The sequence below is a fragment of the Quercus suber genome, unplaced genomic scaffold (assembly GCF_002906115.3).
Source record: "Quercus suber isolate HL8 unplaced genomic scaffold, Cork oak 2.0 scaffold_72, whole genome shotgun sequence".
Lineage (NCBI taxonomy): Eukaryota > Viridiplantae > Streptophyta > Magnoliopsida > Fagales > Fagaceae > Quercus > Quercus suber.
In genome coordinates this window covers 5,354-24,656 of record NW_027069537.1, presented here as the reverse complement: position 1 = coordinate 24,656, position 19,303 = coordinate 5,354, and the positions used below count along the sequence as shown (strand labels likewise).

General features: G+C 34.7%; 1 protein-coding gene, 1 long non-coding RNA gene and 1 pseudogene across 2 annotated transcripts in view; all 3 read left to right on the top strand.

Moving 5' to 3' along the window:
* Nucleotides 1-9,435, top strand: part of LOC111994419 (uncharacterized) — a 34,249-nt gene extending 24,814 nt beyond the window's left edge. Inside the window, exons 9-12 of the mRNA XM_065773292.1 lie at nt 5,097-5,265; nt 6,874-7,336; nt 7,412-7,756; nt 9,271-9,435. Of these exons, the coding sequence (XP_065629364.1) occupies nt 5,097-5,265; nt 6,874-7,336; nt 7,412-7,756; nt 9,271-9,435 (1,142 nt within the window). The remainder of the gene's footprint in view (nt 1-5,096; nt 5,266-6,873; nt 7,337-7,411; nt 7,757-9,270) is intronic.
* Nucleotides 9,436-10,397: 962 nt separating this feature from the next.
* Nucleotides 10,398-13,655, top strand: LOC136067427 (uncharacterized). The gene is made up of 2 exons (XR_010628894.1): nt 10,398-10,571; nt 11,911-13,655. It is a non-coding gene; the product is annotated as an uncharacterized LOC136067427 (long non-coding RNA).
* A 513-nt stretch (nt 13,656-14,168) lies between these two features.
* On the top strand, nt 14,169-18,885 carry LOC111994418 (L-type lectin-domain containing receptor kinase IX.1-like; annotated as a pseudogene).
* The last annotated feature ends 418 nt before the right edge of the window (nt 18,886-19,303 follow it).

The following is a 19,303-nucleotide window of genomic DNA, read 5'->3' as shown; positions in this document are numbered from 1 at the left end:
AACTTTAATGGATTGGTTGGCTGCATTGTGGAACCAATCATTTTTATCTTTTCTTGATTTCTTAGATTCTTGTAATTTTTGTTCTTGATTGTTTCAACCTTGTACACTTCCTATGTGCTAGGGTGTTTCTACTTTTATTGACATCAATAAACTTTACTTATCAAAAAAAAAAAAAAAATTACACCCTTAAAGCTCTATCTCAATTTTATTGACTAAATTGCCAAATTGTTTCCTAGAAGATTAGGAACTCTAAAGAATATTTTCCTAGAAAGAATCAGACTCCTAATAAGAAATAAAATTAATTAAGAACTTCTAAACCAAATAGAAAAAGAACACAAAACATAAAAATATGACTCATGGGTCTCTTGTGCAGCTCATTCTAGAAAATATGGACTTACCTAAAAACTCCTGTTTTAGTAAAACTTCGTGAAAAATGTACCAACTTTCTTACGTGCAGCCTGCAATGGAGATTAGGCTTATTAGGATTAAGTTTAGTCTAGGGTTTCTAGTAGTTTCTCTTAGCCTTGTATGTGCTTGCTTGTGTTTAAACTAAGGATTTATGAGATAGAATTTTTTTTTTTTTTGGATAAATAACGGAATTATATATATATTTTGATAGGTAACAAAAAATTTTATTAAAAAAAAAAAAGCCAACCCAAATACATTGGGGATGTACTGTGGGGGCATAAATCAAGAATCAAAATTACAATGATCAAGTAAAACAGGAAGGGAAAAACAAGAAAAATGTGGCAATGCCACACTCCAAACAAGGAAAGTATGTAAGAAAAAAGACTTAATCTCTAGAAAAGACCGTTCGCATCCCTCAAAGCATCTAGTATTTCATTCGCTCCAAATACACCACATCAAGCAATGTGGCACAATTCTCCAAAATTTTGTATTGCGATGTCGCCCAAATTTACCTTGCCAAGACTCAAACAAAACTCCAAAGACCATAGCTCAAAAGCTGTGGGGAAATGAAATAGAAGATGATCGACCGACTCCCCACAACTCTTACACATGCAAGACCAGTAAAGAACAATAATATGCCTTTTGCGAAGGTTATCAGTTGTAAGAATCTTACCTGAAGAAGTTGACCATGAAAAGAAAGCCACCCTTAGAGGAACCTTCAATTGCCACACCAACCTCCAAGGGAAAGAAAGAGTAGGAGGGTAGAAAGAAAGATAAAAACCTCTAACCTTAATACTCCTTACTGGCATCTAAATAACCTTATCAGGGCCAACTCCATGCACTTTTGAAGAGTAAATAGTGTCCATAAATCTGTCAAAAGAATCTTCCTTCCAATCCTATGGTGAATGACAAAAATGAAAATTCCAACGAATCCTCCCACCAAACCAGCACATAACCTACACAGCACATATCTTGTGGTGAACCCCGAGCTCCAGTCCGACAATCATATGCACCAGATCACATCGGTCTCGTCGATCGCAGCACCGCGCTACTCGATCTCGCCTTCGATCTCGTCGCTCAATCTCGCCATCGATCTTGCCTCCGCTCGATCTCGTCGCCCTCTCGATCTCGTTGTTACCCATGACCGATCTCGTCGCCCATGACCCATGATCGATCTCTCCCTTTCCATCCATTTTTGATCACTCTCTTTTCCTCACTCTCTCAGTTTGACCGAATGGTGGATTTGATCGAATGATGTTGTGATTTTTGTTTTTTTAAGTTTATATGTTGAAATTTTCTATTATAAAATTTGTTTGGTAACTGAGAAAATGGGTGAGAAAATGTGAGAAAGTAGTAACAAAATAGCATTTTCAGAATGCAACCAAACACATGAAAACATTTTCTAGAAAAATTTTCATAATGCAGCATAACACTTAGAAAATATTTTCCTTTCCCGAAAATAGCATTTCCAGAAAATATTTATTTTCCGAAAAATATTTTACGAGAACCATACACAGCCTAAATCATACCTCCATAACCATTTGCCCAACAAGGCAGAGTTAAAACTTCTCAATCGTCTTATACCTAGCCCCCCCACTTGCATTGGCTTGCAAACCTTAGCCCATTTCACCAGGTTTAATTTAGCATCTCCACTACTACCACTCCAAAGAAAATCTCTCAGTAAATTCTCCATGCGATTAACAACCTTCCCAAGTACAGGAAGAATGGAAAGGAAGTAAGTACTTAAGGAAGATAGGGTACTTTAATAAGAGTTGCCTTACCCCCCTTAGATAAATAAAGCCTCTTCCATCTTGCTAGTCTTCGCTACATCTTCTCTAATATAGGATTCCAGATTGATAGCTCCTTGAATTTAGCGCCCAAGGGAAGTCCCAAATATTTCAAAGCAAGGGAAGAATGCCTACAACCCAACAGCCCCACCAACACATCCAGATTGTGAATCTCTCCAACTGGTACCAATTTTGATTTCCTTAAGTTAAGTTTTAAACCTGAAGCTTCCTCAAATCTAGTCAGAATCTCCCTCAGAGTAACTAATTGATTAGGGTTAGCATTACAAAAAATAAGAGTGTCATTTGCAAATAAAAGATGAGACGCCCTCATCAAAGTACTAGGGGTAGAACCTACATAGAAACCCGAAAATTGTCTAATAGGTGCTGCCACATCCAACATATGGCTTAAAGCCTCCATGACAACATCGAAGAACAATGGAGATAGAGGGTCCCCTTGCCTAATTCCCTCCAAAAAAATCCGAAGGAATCCCATTAATCAAGATGGAAAATTTAACATTAGGAATGCAACATAAAATCCATTTTCTCCACATATCCAAAAACCCACAACGCTGCAACAAATACATTAAAAGACTCCAATTCACATGATCATACGCCTTCTCCACATCCAACTTACACAAAACCCTAGGTGTCTTCAATCTACTATCAATACATTCAAAAGTAATTAACACTAAATCCAAAATTTGGCTACCTTTTATGAATACATTCTGAGAATCTAAAATAAGCCCATGAGCCACCCTTTGGAACCGATTAGCCAACACCTTCAAAATAAGCTTGTAAATCCCACCAACTAAACTGATAGGCCGAAAATCCTTGATCTCCACAGCATCAGCCTTTTTAAGGCAAGAAAAGAAGTATTAAGACTCCTCTCAAAAACAACTTGAGTATGGAAGTTCTAAAAGACTTCCATAATCTCTTTCTTCAAAACACTCCAACAAGACTAGAAGAATGCCATGGAAAACCCATCTAGGCTAGGAGCCTTATCACCATTAAAGCCATTAATCACCCCATACACCTCTTCCTCATCAAATAGCATCTTCTTCAGTAATTCTAGTTTATTCCACGTCATTAAGGACAGGTCTATTAACCACATTCTCTTAATAAAGCTTCCTATAGAAATGAGAAATGCACTCTACTATGTCCTCTGGATCCGAGGACAGTTCTCCATCCACCATAAGCCTATCTATGGAATTTATCCTCCTGTGAGAATTGGTTATATGATGGAAAAATTTAGTATTCTTGTCTCCTTTTAATACAAAGCACTCTAGATTTCTGCCTCCAACAAATTTCATCTAAAAGAGAAGTTTTTTCTAGCTCACCTCAGATTCTTTCCAAATCCAACTTTTCCCCGTCCATTGGTCCACGACTCTCCTCGATAGTCTCTAGTCCACTAAGATCCCTCCACAACTGTTTCCCCCATTCTTCTACATTTCCAAACACCTCCACATTCTATTTTTTCAAATCATTTTTCAAAAGCTTTAGTTTGTTTGCCAAAACAAAACTCGGAGCACATTGAAAATGATAAGATTCCCACCAAGAACGCACCCTATCCACAAAACCGTCATCCTTAAGCCGCATATTCTCAAATCTAAAAGGCCTCGTGCCCCTGATGAAAAGAACCACCCTCTAGGACAATTGGAAAGTGATCTGATAATAACCTAGACATTCTTCACTGGCAAATTGTAGGAAACTTATCCTCCCAATCTGCTAACAAAAATGTATCCAACCTAGCTTTTGAAGCGACTTATCGAGAATTAGACCAAGTAAAATTTCCTCCTTCCAAGGGGAGATCAATAGACCAAATAACGGAATTATATTAATAGAAAATCCATGTTCACCAGGGGTGTACAGAAGATAGAATTTAAGTATGTTTAAGTTTCTATATTAGTTTAACTTACATGTAGGAGAGATTTTACTTGCCAAGCAAATCTATTCAAGTCTATAAACATAGATATCGTTAATGTTGGTGAATATGATCTACTCTTTTGGTCCATTTTGTAATAATTTCTTCTTTTTAGGATTAATGGTTAATAATATGGTTTTATAGCAGAGGGTTTTTTATCCAAAATTTGTCTTTTCCCATTTAAGTTCAAAAACCCATGCGTTTAGGAGTGTCAGAATTATTATCGATGATTAAATCTGTCACTTCACATGCTTATTTTGTTGGACAAGTGACCTCTCAAGCCAAAGTTTGACACCATATTAGGACCCATCTATTACAAATTTTTATGCTTTAAGGAGGTAAACTGACAATGTTTATAAAGCACCCCCTACACTAACATGATTAATTGCAATAACAAAAATTTAATCTTAATGATCGAGTTGTGTGTTTGTTTTGAGGCATGGTTTCTAGTTTCTCTCCAGTCTTCTTTTTCTTTCTCATTGTGCATTGGAATAGCTCTCTATTTGCTGTTTCAACATGTGCTACAAACTTACAAACTAATTTAATCCTTTGTTTGTATGTTGAATTGTTGATAACAATGTTATTTTGACTAATAATTTTTATGTAATGAGGGCTTGACTAATAGTAGCTTGGAAGGTTTCCGTTTAGAAAATAATTAATTCTTAGTCTACAATGGAATCACAAGTTATGTCACCAGATGTTGTATTAGGACCTTCTAATAGTCATTATCTTTGTTCAAATTCTATCATTAATTAAAGCTCAGTATACATTTTTTCAGGTTAGTTTGTAGTGCTTCTACCCATAGTTTGTTGTTCTAGCTTTTAGGTTTATTACAGCTGTGGGATTACTACCTCTGTAATAATCAGGTAGGTTCAAACAATATATATTTTTTCACTGTGTTTTTTACTTACGTTTTGGATTTTTCTTCATTCGACCTCACTAAGAAATGTTTCTGAGCTAGTAGTCATGTTTAAATCCAGGCAGGATTGTTGAGTTGCTGGAAGCTTTAGAAGCTATGGCAAAAGATAACCAACCAATTCCACCACGAGCCATGATCTTGAGCAGGAAGTACCGGTGTTTAGTGAGCTCATGGATTGAACCTCTACAAGAAGAAGCTGAACTTGGATATGAGATTGATTACATTGCTAGGTTTGCTTTATAATCAATACATTACTACAGTGCTGCGAGTCTATACATTGATATTTATTATTTTGGTTATTTCATTGAATGTAAATTGCAAGCTAAAAAGTGTATGTTCCTGCGTACTGGAGCTAAGCAACATTTTCATTGATGAAAATACCAAGTACACAGGGAGTATACATGGAACAACATATCAAACTCTCTAAGTAAAAGATCAAGCATATTCAGGAACGAACACAATGAAAAAAGAGACCTTCATGTCTTTTTAATACAATTTTGTATTATGTTATAAGTTTTAGCCCTCCATTCTATGATTTCTTATTTTTAGATTTGCCAAATGCTCTGTTCCCCTATTGTGCACAGCAGCATTGTTTATATTCTATATCTGTATTATATTAAGAAATTTTGTCTCTCTGCCACTTAGATGTAGACAAATGTAAGAATATTTTATAGACAAATATCTTCTCAATATTTCATCGTTACGCTTCTAAATAGCAAAATAGCTTTCATGGTAGACCATCTTGGCATGAAACTAAATTGATCTTCAATATTGTTAGTTTTTGTGTTAATCTATGTTCTATCACTTTTTCCCAGTGTTTCATCATGTGACTGAAACTTAATTCCATGGCAATTTGTATGGTTTAAAATATCTCCTTTGTTCAAGCTCCACCACCTAATTCTTGGGTTCTCTGTCTACTGTATCTTCTTTCCATCTTCTAATACAAATATCAAGTACTAGCAGCTTATGTTGTGGTTACATTCTTTCTTTGTATCATCTTTGCAATTTATACAACATTTACTATCAAATTTTGGAGTAAGGATGAAATCTGTTTGGCTAATGATTGTCCAACTTTTGATGGTAATTTGTGTGTGAATCTCTTCTTGAATCAAAGTGTTCATCAATATCAATTCACTTATGGTTGTGGATTCTAAAATGGCATTTCTTGATTCTTCCTTACTGCATTCAAATCCCCCTCTCTTTTCTAACATTATCCTTCAGGTCTCCTCCAATTAAAATATCCAAGTTGGTAACACATGCATCAATTCATTTATTTAAAATTTATTTCTTAATGTTTTCTTCCAACTCTATTTGAGGAACATACACTGTAACTATGTTAATTGTCTCTTCTCTTAAATCAAGTTTTATTAATAAAATTTTATCCTCTATCATCATAACCTCAACAATTCTTCAAGAATTTTATCTACGATTATCCTTTCCCCATTTTTATTTTTATCTTTTTATGGATATTGTAATTTATAGCTTGTATGTTCAACTTCCCTAGATTTCTCACCTAGCCACTTAAGGGTGAATTTTTTTATTCTCCTTCTGGTCATTGTATCTATTATTTTTCCCAGTTTCCCAATTAAAGACCCTTTATTCCATGTCTATATGAGTCCTATTCTCGTGAACTAGCATCTTTACCTGTTGCTTGTGGAATCATAACTCAAATATTGAATAGAAATTGATGGGTCTTTTGACGTTTTATTTTGCTTCAAATATTTTATTTGATAATTTATTTCTTCATTTTTTTTCCAGGCATGTTCTACCATTGGTCTAGTGCATGCCCTGATCATAACTTTACTGTAAGGTATTGAGTGTCTTTGCACATGAATCAGGTATATTGAAGAGGGTGGGCTTACTGGTGACCGCAAGCGATGGGTACCTAGAAGGGGGAAAACTCCTCTAGATCCAGATGTTGCTGGATTTATATACTCTAATCCCATTGAAACCTCCTTTAAGCAAAGATGTATTGAGGATTTGAGGGAACACCACCGAAAGCTTTTGAAAACCTTACAGGATGAAGGAACTTCAGCTCTAGGGGACGCATCAGAATCTGATTATATCAGAGTGGAGGAATGGTTAAAGAAAATCATAAAAGGTCCCGATCAGAACGTTTTAAAACCCAAGGCTGCTAGTAAGATGATAGTATCTGAACTGAAGGAAGAACTAGAAGCACAAGGTTTGCCAACTGACGGAACTAGAAATGTTCTTTACCAGCGTGTGCAAAAAGCAAGGAGAATAAACCGCTCTCGTGGTCGGCCTCTATGGGTTCCTCCCATTGAGGAGGAAGAAGAAGAGGTTAATCTCCTCTTAAATCATATACGTAGTTCCTGAATACTCATATATCAATCTGTATTTTTTTTCATCTGGCAGGTTGATGAAGAGCTTGATGAACTAATATCTCGGATCAAGCTTGAAGAAGGAATTACAGAGTTCTGGAAACGTCGCTTCCTTGGAGAAGGATTTAGTGATGATCATGAGAAGCCTCTGGACACGAGCAAATTAGAAGATGCTGCAAAAGAGGTGGAGGATGATGAGACTGATGAGGAGGAGGACGTAGACCAAACTGAGAGCCAAGATGGAGACAGGGTAAAGGATAAGGGGGTCGAAGCCAAGAAGCCACTTCAAATGATTGGAATTCAATTGTTGAAAGATTCTGATCAAACAACTACTTCATCCAAAAAGTCGAGGAGAAGATCCTCTCGAATATCAGTGGAGGTATTAAAGTCTCTAATGGTTTCATTTCTTACTCTTCCTTTTTTTTTGGGGGGGAGTTTCTGGGGGAATCCGGGTAACTAAGCATAAATATCAAACTTTATAGTTAGTTGGCCCGGTTTAGAAAGTATATAAGATAGTAGCATCTCGAGCCTGAGAGGGTCGATTTTGGCCTATAAATCGAATTTTTGAGACTCGATTTTTATGGGTTGATGTGGCATTTTTTTTCACGTGGCACACCACGTGGAAATCGAACCTCAAAGACTCGATTTCTAAACCAAAAATATTTCAAAAAATTTTAAGTCTCAGACGTGCCTCACCTCAGCAGATCAGAGAAGAGAGAGAGAGAAAGACCAGATCTGAGGGAGAGAAAGAGGCCGCGCGAGCTCACCAGATCAGAGAAGAGAGAGAGAGAGAGAGAGAGAGAGAGAGAGAGAGAGAGAAAGATCAGTCCTGGGCTCGCGCCTCGCGCCGGCCTGGCCTCGCACGCGGCCTGGCCCTGGGTTGCCGCTGCCTGGGGCTTTCTTTTCTTCTTCAGCTTTTTTTTTTTTTTGTTTTTTTGGGCTCTGATTTCTGATTTCTGATTTGCTGCGTTGTGGTGATATTATATATAGGCTTGTAAATCGAGGCTTAAAGACTCGATTTCCATGTGGACGCCATGTGTAAAAAGTGCCAACTCAGACCGGATCTAAAGATAAAAATCGACCCTCAAAAACTCGATTTATAGCTCCTAAATCGAGTCTCTTAGACTCGAGATGCTAGTAAAAAATATAGTTTGAAACTAATGACTATTAACTACATAGTTGGGATTTTATGGTTAAATCCCAATTTCGTTCGAGTTTCTGATATCAACTCAATAGGTTAATTTTTTAACCTGATGCCATTGTTTTGGGGGATTTTTTAGAAAATAACTACAAAACCCAAACAATATTATTAGTTAGGCAACATTTTAAACATTTTCCCTTTCTTTGCTTCACCGTTTTCCGATTTTCTAATCAAGTGGCCGGACTACCTCAAAGCCAACAATAATTTACTGGAAACCCTCTTAACAAAAATCCAAATATGAGTTGAAGAGAACTACCTTTGAGGATACAAAGTCTTTTACGTAACTCTCTTTCTAATCTAAATTGATTGGCCACAAATTCTCTCTTGTTAACGAGAGTAGTCTAGTGTCAGGAGCAAGAAACCAACAAATATTTTGAGAACAACAAAAGTGATAGACTAATAGGCAACAAAGATTCCCACAGTGACTACCATTGGTTCATGGTAGAGAAAGAAAAGGACCAATTTTTTTTTCAAATTTCTTTTAAGGAAAATAAAACTTGAATATAATACTTCAAACATTTGAAGATTTATAATGAAACAAAAGTAAACATTTTTTCATGCTATTTATGAATCCTTTGGAAACAAATCTAGATTTATAATGAAACAAATTTAAACATTTTTTCATGCTATTTAGGAATCCTTTGGAAACAAATCTAAACAAAGAAACATAAAGATCTTTAGAAGATAAGCAGTCGATGGACATTCATGAAGAATGGCGAAGGACAGAGCTTGTGTTGGCTGCTGCGGTGGCAACAAAGGCCATTTGGAGGAGTCACTACGGCAGTGGAGGAGCAGCAGTTACAGCCACAATGGTTGGGAGAATGGCAGGAAAGGAAGATGAAGTGCTTGGGTCATAGGAAGATATTGGAGAGTCTAAGATTTTTTTAGCAAAAAAAAATAAAAATAAATAATGACTCATATGCCATTCATCAGTTTGTAAAAGCACTTGTAATAAACTGTAAAAGATGTACCAGTTGTAAATAATTTTGTAATTTTTTATTTAAAATGCTGCATCATTAAAAAAAAATGACAACTCAGTATTCTATTAACCACGTAAGCAATTTTTCTAACTGACATTAACCAAAAGACTAATACCACTCATTTTTAAAACTTGAGAGACTAATAGTGCTTGCTTGAAACTTGAGGGACTAATAACGCTCATAGGGTAAACTTTAGAGACCAATAGTATAGTTTCGCCAAGAAAAAAAGTATGACCGAACGAATTTATACCCGTGCTTTGCACGAATTTTTTTATTTGCAAATATATAAATATTAATATTTAAAAGACAAAATTTAACTACAAAACAGATTGTAGTTGAAGGTTACAATTTTACTTTATATTTTTTTATTGGAAATGAATTTTGACAAATTCATTAGTGGATTACAGTTTATTCTTATATCCTCTATACTTGTAAAATTTTTAGAAAATTAAAGATCAATAACTATATTATTAATAAATTTTTTAAATTACAAGTTTTTTGTAGTTTAAAATTATATATAAAATATAATCTTATAGATCATATAGTAAATAATATCCAATTGACATCAAATTTGACATGTGAATTAAGAGTGTAAAAAACATGCAATTCAACAGTTAAATTTTTAAAATATGTAATAATATTAATGACATTGAGTAAGATTATCTAAACTTTATCCATCTTTAAATAGCTATAGTGGTTTCTAAAATTTAAATAAGAAAAGAAAAAAAGATAGCTATAGTGTTTTTCCTACAACAACATCATTCGAACACTTATATACGGTAAGCACTTGTTTTCGTGTGGGTACAATACTCACCCATATTTGGACCATTAATTCTAAAGATTTTAATCCTAGCCATTTAACTGAGTTTTAGTGGCTTACTGATTACCGACAGAACAAGTTATAGAAAAAAAAAAAAAACCAAGTGTTGCGTTCTCTCTCTCGTTCTTTCAATTCAGAGGCGATGTCAATGAAGATGCTTGAGATTGCTTCCATGAAGTTCAAGATTGGCAAGGTGTGAACTCTAACTTGTTTTTTGTTTGAAATTTCAAAATTCGTTGTCTTCTTTCTCTCTTTTCATTTGCAATTTTTTGTTTCGTGTATTTGAATGAATTTGGAACCCTAAACTCCCTAATATATGGTTTTGGTGTTTAGATATCATTGATTTTAGATCCTTTGGATTCATTATCGAAGCACAATATTTCAACATTATGTTGCTTTAGTTTTTTATTTTCTAGATATAGGCAAGTTGAAATCGCAAATTTCCTTGAGTTATGATTGCATTTTGCATTATTTTCTATTTGGATATCAATGAATTCAAATCCTAAATTCTAACCACTGGATTGTGATATTAATAGTTCTATACATACATAAAACTCCTTAATTCCACGTATGTATGTGAAGAAGGTAAGGATCAAAACAAAACTCGTTTGTTTTGTTCCATTTTTATTTGTTGTTGGATTTTTGCAGCAGCCCATTACATCACTGATCTTGTAATGTATTTTAGACTCTTAATCTATAGAGTCTAGATGATAACTCCTTTTCTTAAATTATAATATAAGTTTCCGATCCTAATAGTTTTTTAGCATAGATTTCTTGGAAATAATTTTTTTTTGAAAACATCAATTTTGTTCACCCTTTTCTTGTTTGTATTAGTAAATTTTTGTGGCTTACCTTTCATGATCTTGTTCATTTATATTGTGGTCCTTGGTTCCTATATATATATATATATATATTCTTTTCTCTGGTTCTAGTGCAAGTTGTATTAGTCTGCAATTTGACATTCACTCATTGGACAATAATTGATATTCTCATTGGATCTTGGTTTGTTTGAATTGGGAACTAGTATCTTGTCTTAAAATAAAAGACATGGGGTTCAAATCCTACCTACACCAAAAAAGAATTGGTGTTTTGGCCCAATGATAGAGAGCAATTGTCATAGAGTGGATGTTATAAGTTTGAATTATATCCTATGTCTAGAAAGGTAGTAGTTTTCCTCAATTAATGTTGCGCTAATTTTTTTTTTTCTTTAAATTGCATGTGCACATGATTGTATCTTCCTAGGCTGTTAATATTTTTGGTAGCCCAAGAAGATAAATTTTCTTGGAAGAGGTTGATACTTTCTGAACTATAATATAAAGGGGGTTATAGAAACAATCACAGTTTCTTAATAAGGAAATACAATAGTTCATCAAATTAGGTTGTCTTGTGAAAATGCAGTTATGTATGCATAGTTTAAAGTAACAGAGTTTAACCTAAAGCAAGAATTAGGGGAGAGAGAGAGAGAGAGAGAGATTTGCGTGATAAACACCTTGATAAAAATTCTGATTTGATTATGATAACCACCTCTATAGGATCTTCCTGCTCTGCCTCAATTATTGGTTGATCTACCTCTTCCTCTTTTTGCATGGAACGGGCCGTTAAAGGTTGGAGGAGACGAATTTGGCCTAGGTCCTTGACCAATCATAGCAATATGAACAGGTTCTTTGATTAGCTCAGATGATTGCTTTAGTGACTTTTCTTCAAAGGTGAGAAGAACATGAACTTGTTCATATCTTATAGGATCATCCCTAGTTCTTAGAGCAGAACTGAAGGAATAGCACCCTCGTGGCAGTCCATCAAGAATAATGTGTAGAAGCTCTTCATCTTCAACATGAACTCTTACTGCCTTCAATTTGTCTCTGCAATCTTTGATTTTGGCTAAGTACACATCAATAGAATCATTGTTCTTCCTAATGCTATTTAGTTCACTCTTCAAACCAAGAATGTTAGATCTAGACATAGAAGTATAGCACCTTTCCAAAGTATCTCATACACCTTTAGCTGTAGTTTGCCCAACAACAAGAGCAAAAGCTCAGTGAGACAACATAGCACTGATCATTGACAGTAAAGGTCGATCTTTTTATGCACCATTGAAGAAAATCTGGATTTTCTTGTGTGGTAGGCAATCCCTTATCATATCTGAGAAATTTTTCTGGACATGGATAAGAACCATCAACAATATCAAAAAATGAGTAAGCACTTAAAGGTAATTTGAAACTTCCACTTAAAGTAGAGGTAAGAGGTAATCTGAAATAATCTTTCATTTTAATTATTGTTGTGAAATTATTTGGCTCGCTTGTTTCCCTCAATTTGGTGCTTAGGACTTGAAAGTTTGATTTAATAAAGAACGTAGCTTTCACTTCATTTGTGTGTTTTGTGTTGCTTTTGCTCCTCACTGGTTTCTTAAGTTCCTTTTGGAGTTATGATTTTTGACCACTAAATGTAAAATGTTCACGACCCCTGCTAGCAAAGTAAATACTCTTTGTTTATAGCTAACAAGTTATTACTTAATGCCTTCCGCAAATATTTGTTGATTTTATGTGGTTCCCTTTTTAATGTAAGCTACAGGCTTTAGTGCTGTTATTTAATTTGGATACAAGTAGGGTAGACTGACAGGTATGCAAATGTATTGGCTAGCTTATAATTTTGATCACATTCTACTTATAATAGTTTTTATTTTGAATACTTCTTGGTATTGAAGATGTGGTATTTTTCCAGTCGAATGCAATGTGGCCTCCTTTTGGGTTTGCTAGGTAAAAACTAAGAGTTGTATTGTCGTTGGAAAATCATCACTATTAGGCCTGATGCCTCTTCTGTTTACGTATTAAGTACATATAATGAGAGCTTATTATTACTTGATTGTTAAATGTGTGGCAACATAAATTGTGATGTATGATTTAAAATTCTAAGTTGTTTCTGGTAGATTGGCACCAAATTTATTGTTATGTTGAGAGGATTTTTTGTAAATCAAGTTCCTTCTTCTGACATTGGCAATATGTAGTCCCGAACCATAATAATGCTACATTATACACTTAATAAGAGCAATTTTTTGCTCTGATAATATGTGGGAGATGCTTGCAAAAGAAACCAACACATATTTGAAAGATGGCAGCTGAAGTATTTGGCTGTAAATTTTTTTTTTTCCTGTATTTGGCTGAAATTTTCAAGCTTATAAAGTTGAGTTGTTCATAAACTTCATATCCTTCTTTGGGCTAATATAGTTGTCCATATTCTCCATTGTGGATGTATTCATTATTCAATAGAAAAAAGTATTTGCGATTTATTCTTGTTGCTTTTCTCGAAAGCTTTTAAACCATTTTAGATTCTCTGTATAACTATTGAAACCCTAAGTTTAAAACTTATTTTGACCCATTTACCCTTTAATTTCTTTATAGAAAAATAAATAATCTTAAGAATTTCTCAAACTCTAAGATGATAATGATGATATTTTGGAACTTACACGAAATCACTATCATGAATTTTATTAAAACTAGTAAACAATGACAATTTGAGCCACTCATTCCAAAGAGTTACTTGGAGAGATAGAGAGAGTGATACACATACCAAGACTCTTCATACAATTCAATATTTCTCTATAAAAATATGAAATTTAAAATTTCAAAATATTTTAAAATATCTTAAATGCAAAGAAGACGAGAGAGATGCCAATACTCAGAGAGAGAAAGAGAGGAGCTCAACAGTGAGAAAATTCAAATAAGTGTTTAAAAAAAAAATGAATATATGTGTGTGTGTGTATAAATAATTTTGATTCTTAACCCAATAGTTTTAAATGGAGGAAAATGCTAGAGTTACAAATTTAAATGGTTATCAGTAAGTAAAAAAGTGATGTAAGTGATGGGCTAAAATGCAAACTAAAAGGAATTTACTACATCAGAAGTTTTGAAAAAATGTTGTAAAAAAGTTTGTGGTTATAACATTACTTTTAACAGAATCAATAATATTGTTTGGGGAGGTAAAGTGTAATTTTATAGAACAAAATTGCTAAAATTGGTACATATATATATATATAATAATAATAATAATAATATATATTTTTTCAAATATTAGGGGGGGGGGGGGGGCGCATTGCCCTTGAACGTCCAAGTCTCCCTCTATCCCTAGTTGATACTGCGTAATGTGACGATTGAACGTTTAAATGTGAGTAAAAAAATAAGGATACTACCAAATGTGATAACAATACATTCAGATATGATATTGGTACTGCATGATTTTAATATGGAACCATCAAATGTGAGTAAAAATAAATGTACCATCAAATATAATAAAAGTACGGTTAGATATGACGTCGGTATCACTTGATGTGAAGATGGAACCATTAAATGAGAGAAAAAATAAGAGAACCATCGAATTTGACAAAGTACAGTCACATGTAATATTAGTACTGCATAATATGACGATAGAACTGTCAAATGTGAAAGACAAAATAATGGTCTCACTGAATGTGACAAAAGTATGGTTAGATGTGAAATTTCAATCCTTTCTAAGGTTTTCAAGGTCATTTTAGTCATTTTTTAGGTACTAAGGGTATTTTGGTCATTTAAAGTTTTTAAGGGTATTTAAGATATTCTCTAGGTATAGGGGGCATTACAGTCATTTATTGTTCTAAGGGTATTTTGGTCATTTTCTAGATTTTTGGTTATTTGATAATTTTTTTTTTTTTTATTTTTTATGTTTTAGGGTAATTTTGTCATTTTTAGGTCTTAGGGTCATTCAGTCATTTTTTTTAAGTTCTAAGGGTATATGGATAATTTTTTTTAGGTTCTAAGGATATTCTGAAAAAAAAAATTTATGGTTTCAATGTCATTTCGGTCATTTTTGGGACTTTATGGGTATTTTAATCATGTTTTTAGGTTTAAGGTGCATTACGGTCGTTTTTTATGTTCTATGGGCATTACAGTCACTTTACAGTAAATGATATATTGGTACTACCGAATGTGACAATAGAACCATCAAATGTGAGAAAAAAAAAAAAAAAAAAAAGGAACCACCAAATGTGACAAAAAAAAGTCACATGTAATGTTAGAATTACACAATGTGAAGATGAAACCGTCAAATGTGAGAAAAAATAAGGAAACTACCAAATGTAACAAAAGAACTATCACATGTGATGTTGGAACTGCACAATGTAAGAATGAAACCGTCAAATGTGAGAAAAAAAAAAAAAAAAGGAAACCACCAAATGTGACAAAAGTACTGTCAAATGTGATGTTGGAACTGCACAATGTGAGGATAAAACTTTCAAATATGAGTAAAAATAAAGAAACCACCAAATGTGACAAATAAATTGTCACGTATAATGTTGGAATTACACAATGTGATAACGGAACCATTAAATGTGAGAAAAAAAATAAGGGAACCATTAAATATGACAAAAGTACTAGCACAATGTAAAGATGAAACTATCAAATGTGAGAAAAAAAATAAGGGAACCATCAAATGCGACAAAAGAACTATCACATGTGATGTTGGAATTAGTGAGAATAGAACCGTCAAATGTAAGAAAAAAAAAAATAAGCGAATCACCAAATATGACAAAAGTACTGTCAAATATAATATTTGAAAGTATAATGTGAGAATAAAATCGTCAAATATGAGAATAAATAAGGGAACCACAAAATGTTACAAAAATATTGTTACATGTGATATTAGAACTACATAATATGAGGATAGAATTGTCAAATGTGAGAATTTAGTAACCTAGTATAGCAGGCTGCCTACACACTCCAAAAAAAAAAAAAGGGTACGGTAGAATTACCCTTTTAATACATAATATTTTTAAACTGATATTGCACTGAATGCTATTTGTGAGTTTCAAACACCTAAAATTGAACATTTTATTTATTTATTTTTTCAGTGAAAATGTCAAATCAATTTGTAAATTATACATAATAAAATTTGTAATAACTTTAGCATTTTTCCCTAAAATCTTACCCAGAAATCTTTTAGATGGATCCGGCCGGCTGGTTGGGCTGCGAGAGATATAAACAAATAAAAACAAAATCTAAGGGGGAGTGCGAGAAGTGCAGAGCCCACTGTATACAAAGTTTTGTTTGCACATGGGACCAAGCAGTGGCTTCAATCTAGATTTTAGATCCTCAACATGAAAATGATATACACGTACGATACATAATATGCTCAAATGCTTAGCTAAAGTTGTCCCAAAGGGTTGCTATCCAACTTATCGTTCTCTACGCATTCAACGTAACCATATATGGACATCTCCAACATACATTCTAGCCTTCTTCAATATCAAAAAGTCCATTGTTTTCTCAGTCAACTCTTCATCTTCATCTTCATCTTCTTTTGATTTCTACTTCCCTCTACAAACTCAATTTCCTTCAACTTCTTTAGTTTCAATTCAAATGTTATCAACATAACCTTTCAGGGTGATGCACACTCGCTACCAGAAGGTCTGCAACTCACAAGGGATTCCGGCTACGAGAACAGCACCTATAGTGTTGGTCGTGCCTTACATCATGAACAAGTGCACCTTTGGGATAACAGCACAGGGTGGCTTGCGGACTTCAAAACACAATTCTCCTTTAACATCAAATCTATTCATGAGGTTTCTGGTGATGGACACTCCTTTATTGCACCATTTGGTTCGGACATCCCTGAGAATTCAGCTGGTAGGTATCTTGGATTGATTAGTTATGGTACTCCATCTACTTTTAACGAGTCTAGCAAAAATAATTTTGTTGCAGTTGAGTCTGACACATAAAAACTAGTGGGATCCAAGTGATAATCATGTAGGAATCGATGTCAATTCCATCAATTCAAGCGTCACATTTAGTCAACTTAACTTTAGGCCAGCAATAAGCGCATTGGTACGTTATAACTCAACAACCAAAAAGCTGAGTGTGTTCCTTACTTCTTCTGCTGAGAATTTTGACCTCAACTGGAATTATATCCTTTCATCTAAAGTTGATTTGAGGACTGTTTTGTCAGAATGGGTTAATGTTGGATTCTTCGCTGCTACAGGTGAGTTCAACCAGTCATATACAATACTTTCTTGGTCATTCAATTCTAGCTTGAGGGAAGAAGGGATTCATGGGAATACCCTGCCAAACAAGAAAAACGTATTGGTGTTGGGGATTGGTTTTGCAGTGGGCTTGGTTGCAGTCATGAGTTGTGGATTAGTTCTACTTTGGTTCATCTGTTGGAGAAAAAATGAAAGTGGGAGAATAGAAGAGTTTATTGATGATATGTGTATGAATGATGAAATTTGTGCAGGAACTGTGCCAAGGAGGTTCACTTACCTTGAACTTAGCTGTGCAACAAACAACTTTGTTGAAGAAGGGAAGCTTGGAGAGGGAGGCTTTGGAGGTGTTTAAAAGGGTTTGTTATGTGAATCCAACACAGAAGTTGCTGTTAAGAAGGTCTCAAAAGAGTCAAAACAAGGAAAAAAGGAGTACATATCAGAAGTGAACATCATTACTCAAGGGAGAGGAAACCCTGGGCTTCATCACCAAGGGGCCCAACCATTAGCTGAGTGTTGGGAATTGGGGCGACCGCATCCCGAGAGGTTCCTTAGAGGTCGGTGGCTTGAGCCAGCCACAAAGAAAATCTATGTGTGGTCCCAACGGGGACGGTCACTGAGAATTAATGATTCTGAAAGGAATCCACTCCTGAACGTTGTCCGGCGTCTGGAACAAGTTCCAAGATCCTCTAGGATTCTGATGGACATAGGAATGCATGAGTAAGCGGGGAAAGAAATGATAGCCACCCCACTAACGAAGAACTATAAAAGGAGGTCAAAGCAAGGGTAGTGGGTGTTGGATTTTGGGGGGGAAGGAGAGGCAAAGACAAAGAGAGAAACAGTGAGGTGACATACTGGGATATTTGGGGGAATTGTGGGAGAGTGCTACCACTAGTTTGGGGCCTCGCTTGGTAAGATTGAGCACAACACCCACATACAAATAAATTGTGAGCTCCTTATTGCGTCAGTGGCGATTTCGGGCACGCACATCATGTTAGATTCAAATTTCAATGTCAAGCTTGGCGATTTTGGCATTGCAAGACTTGTAGACCATGAGTTGGGCTCACAAATAACTATTTTAGCAGGTACCATGGGCTACCTAGCCCCAGAGTGTTTCACCACTGGCAAGGCTTCTAAAGAATCTGATATTTATAGTTTTAGTGTTGTTTTCCTTGAGATTGCATGTGGAAGAAAGCCAATTGAGCCACAAGCAGAACCAAACAGGGTAAGGCTTGTAGAGTGGGTGTGGGATCTCTATGGAAAAGACCAACTATTTCAAACCGTTGATAACAAATTAAGTTTGGAATTTGATAAGCGGCAAATGGAGTGCTTAATGGTAGTTGGCTTATGGCGTTGCCATCTTGATCCGTCAATCCGACCCTCTATAAGGCGAGTGACGCATGCTCTTAATTTTGAAGCCCCTTTTCCTAAACTTCCATGAAAGTTGCCAATGCCAATGTACTTTGGACCTCCATTGCATGTCATGCTCACGCCCCAAACCTGCTAGGGCCAACTGCATGAGAAAATTATCCATTAAGAAAAACTTGTAAATTTTATTTTCATATAGGACATTCTTTGGGAATTCTCTTCATTTAGGTTTCCATATCAACAAACAATTGAATTTATGTTAAGTATTAATTCATTATATGTGTTAACAGGTAGATGCGTGCATTTATTTCAATTCACTAATTAACTTGTCCAAGTAATTTATACAGTTTTTATTTTCATATAGGACATTCTTTGGGGATTCTCTTCATTTAGGTTTCCATATCAACAAACAATTGAATTTATGTTAAGTATTAATTCATTATATGTGTTAATAGGTAGATGCGTGCATTTATTTCAATTCACTAATTAACTTGTCCAAGTAATTTATACAGCTCTCTCTCTCTCTCTCTCTCTCTCTCTCTCTCTCTATATATATA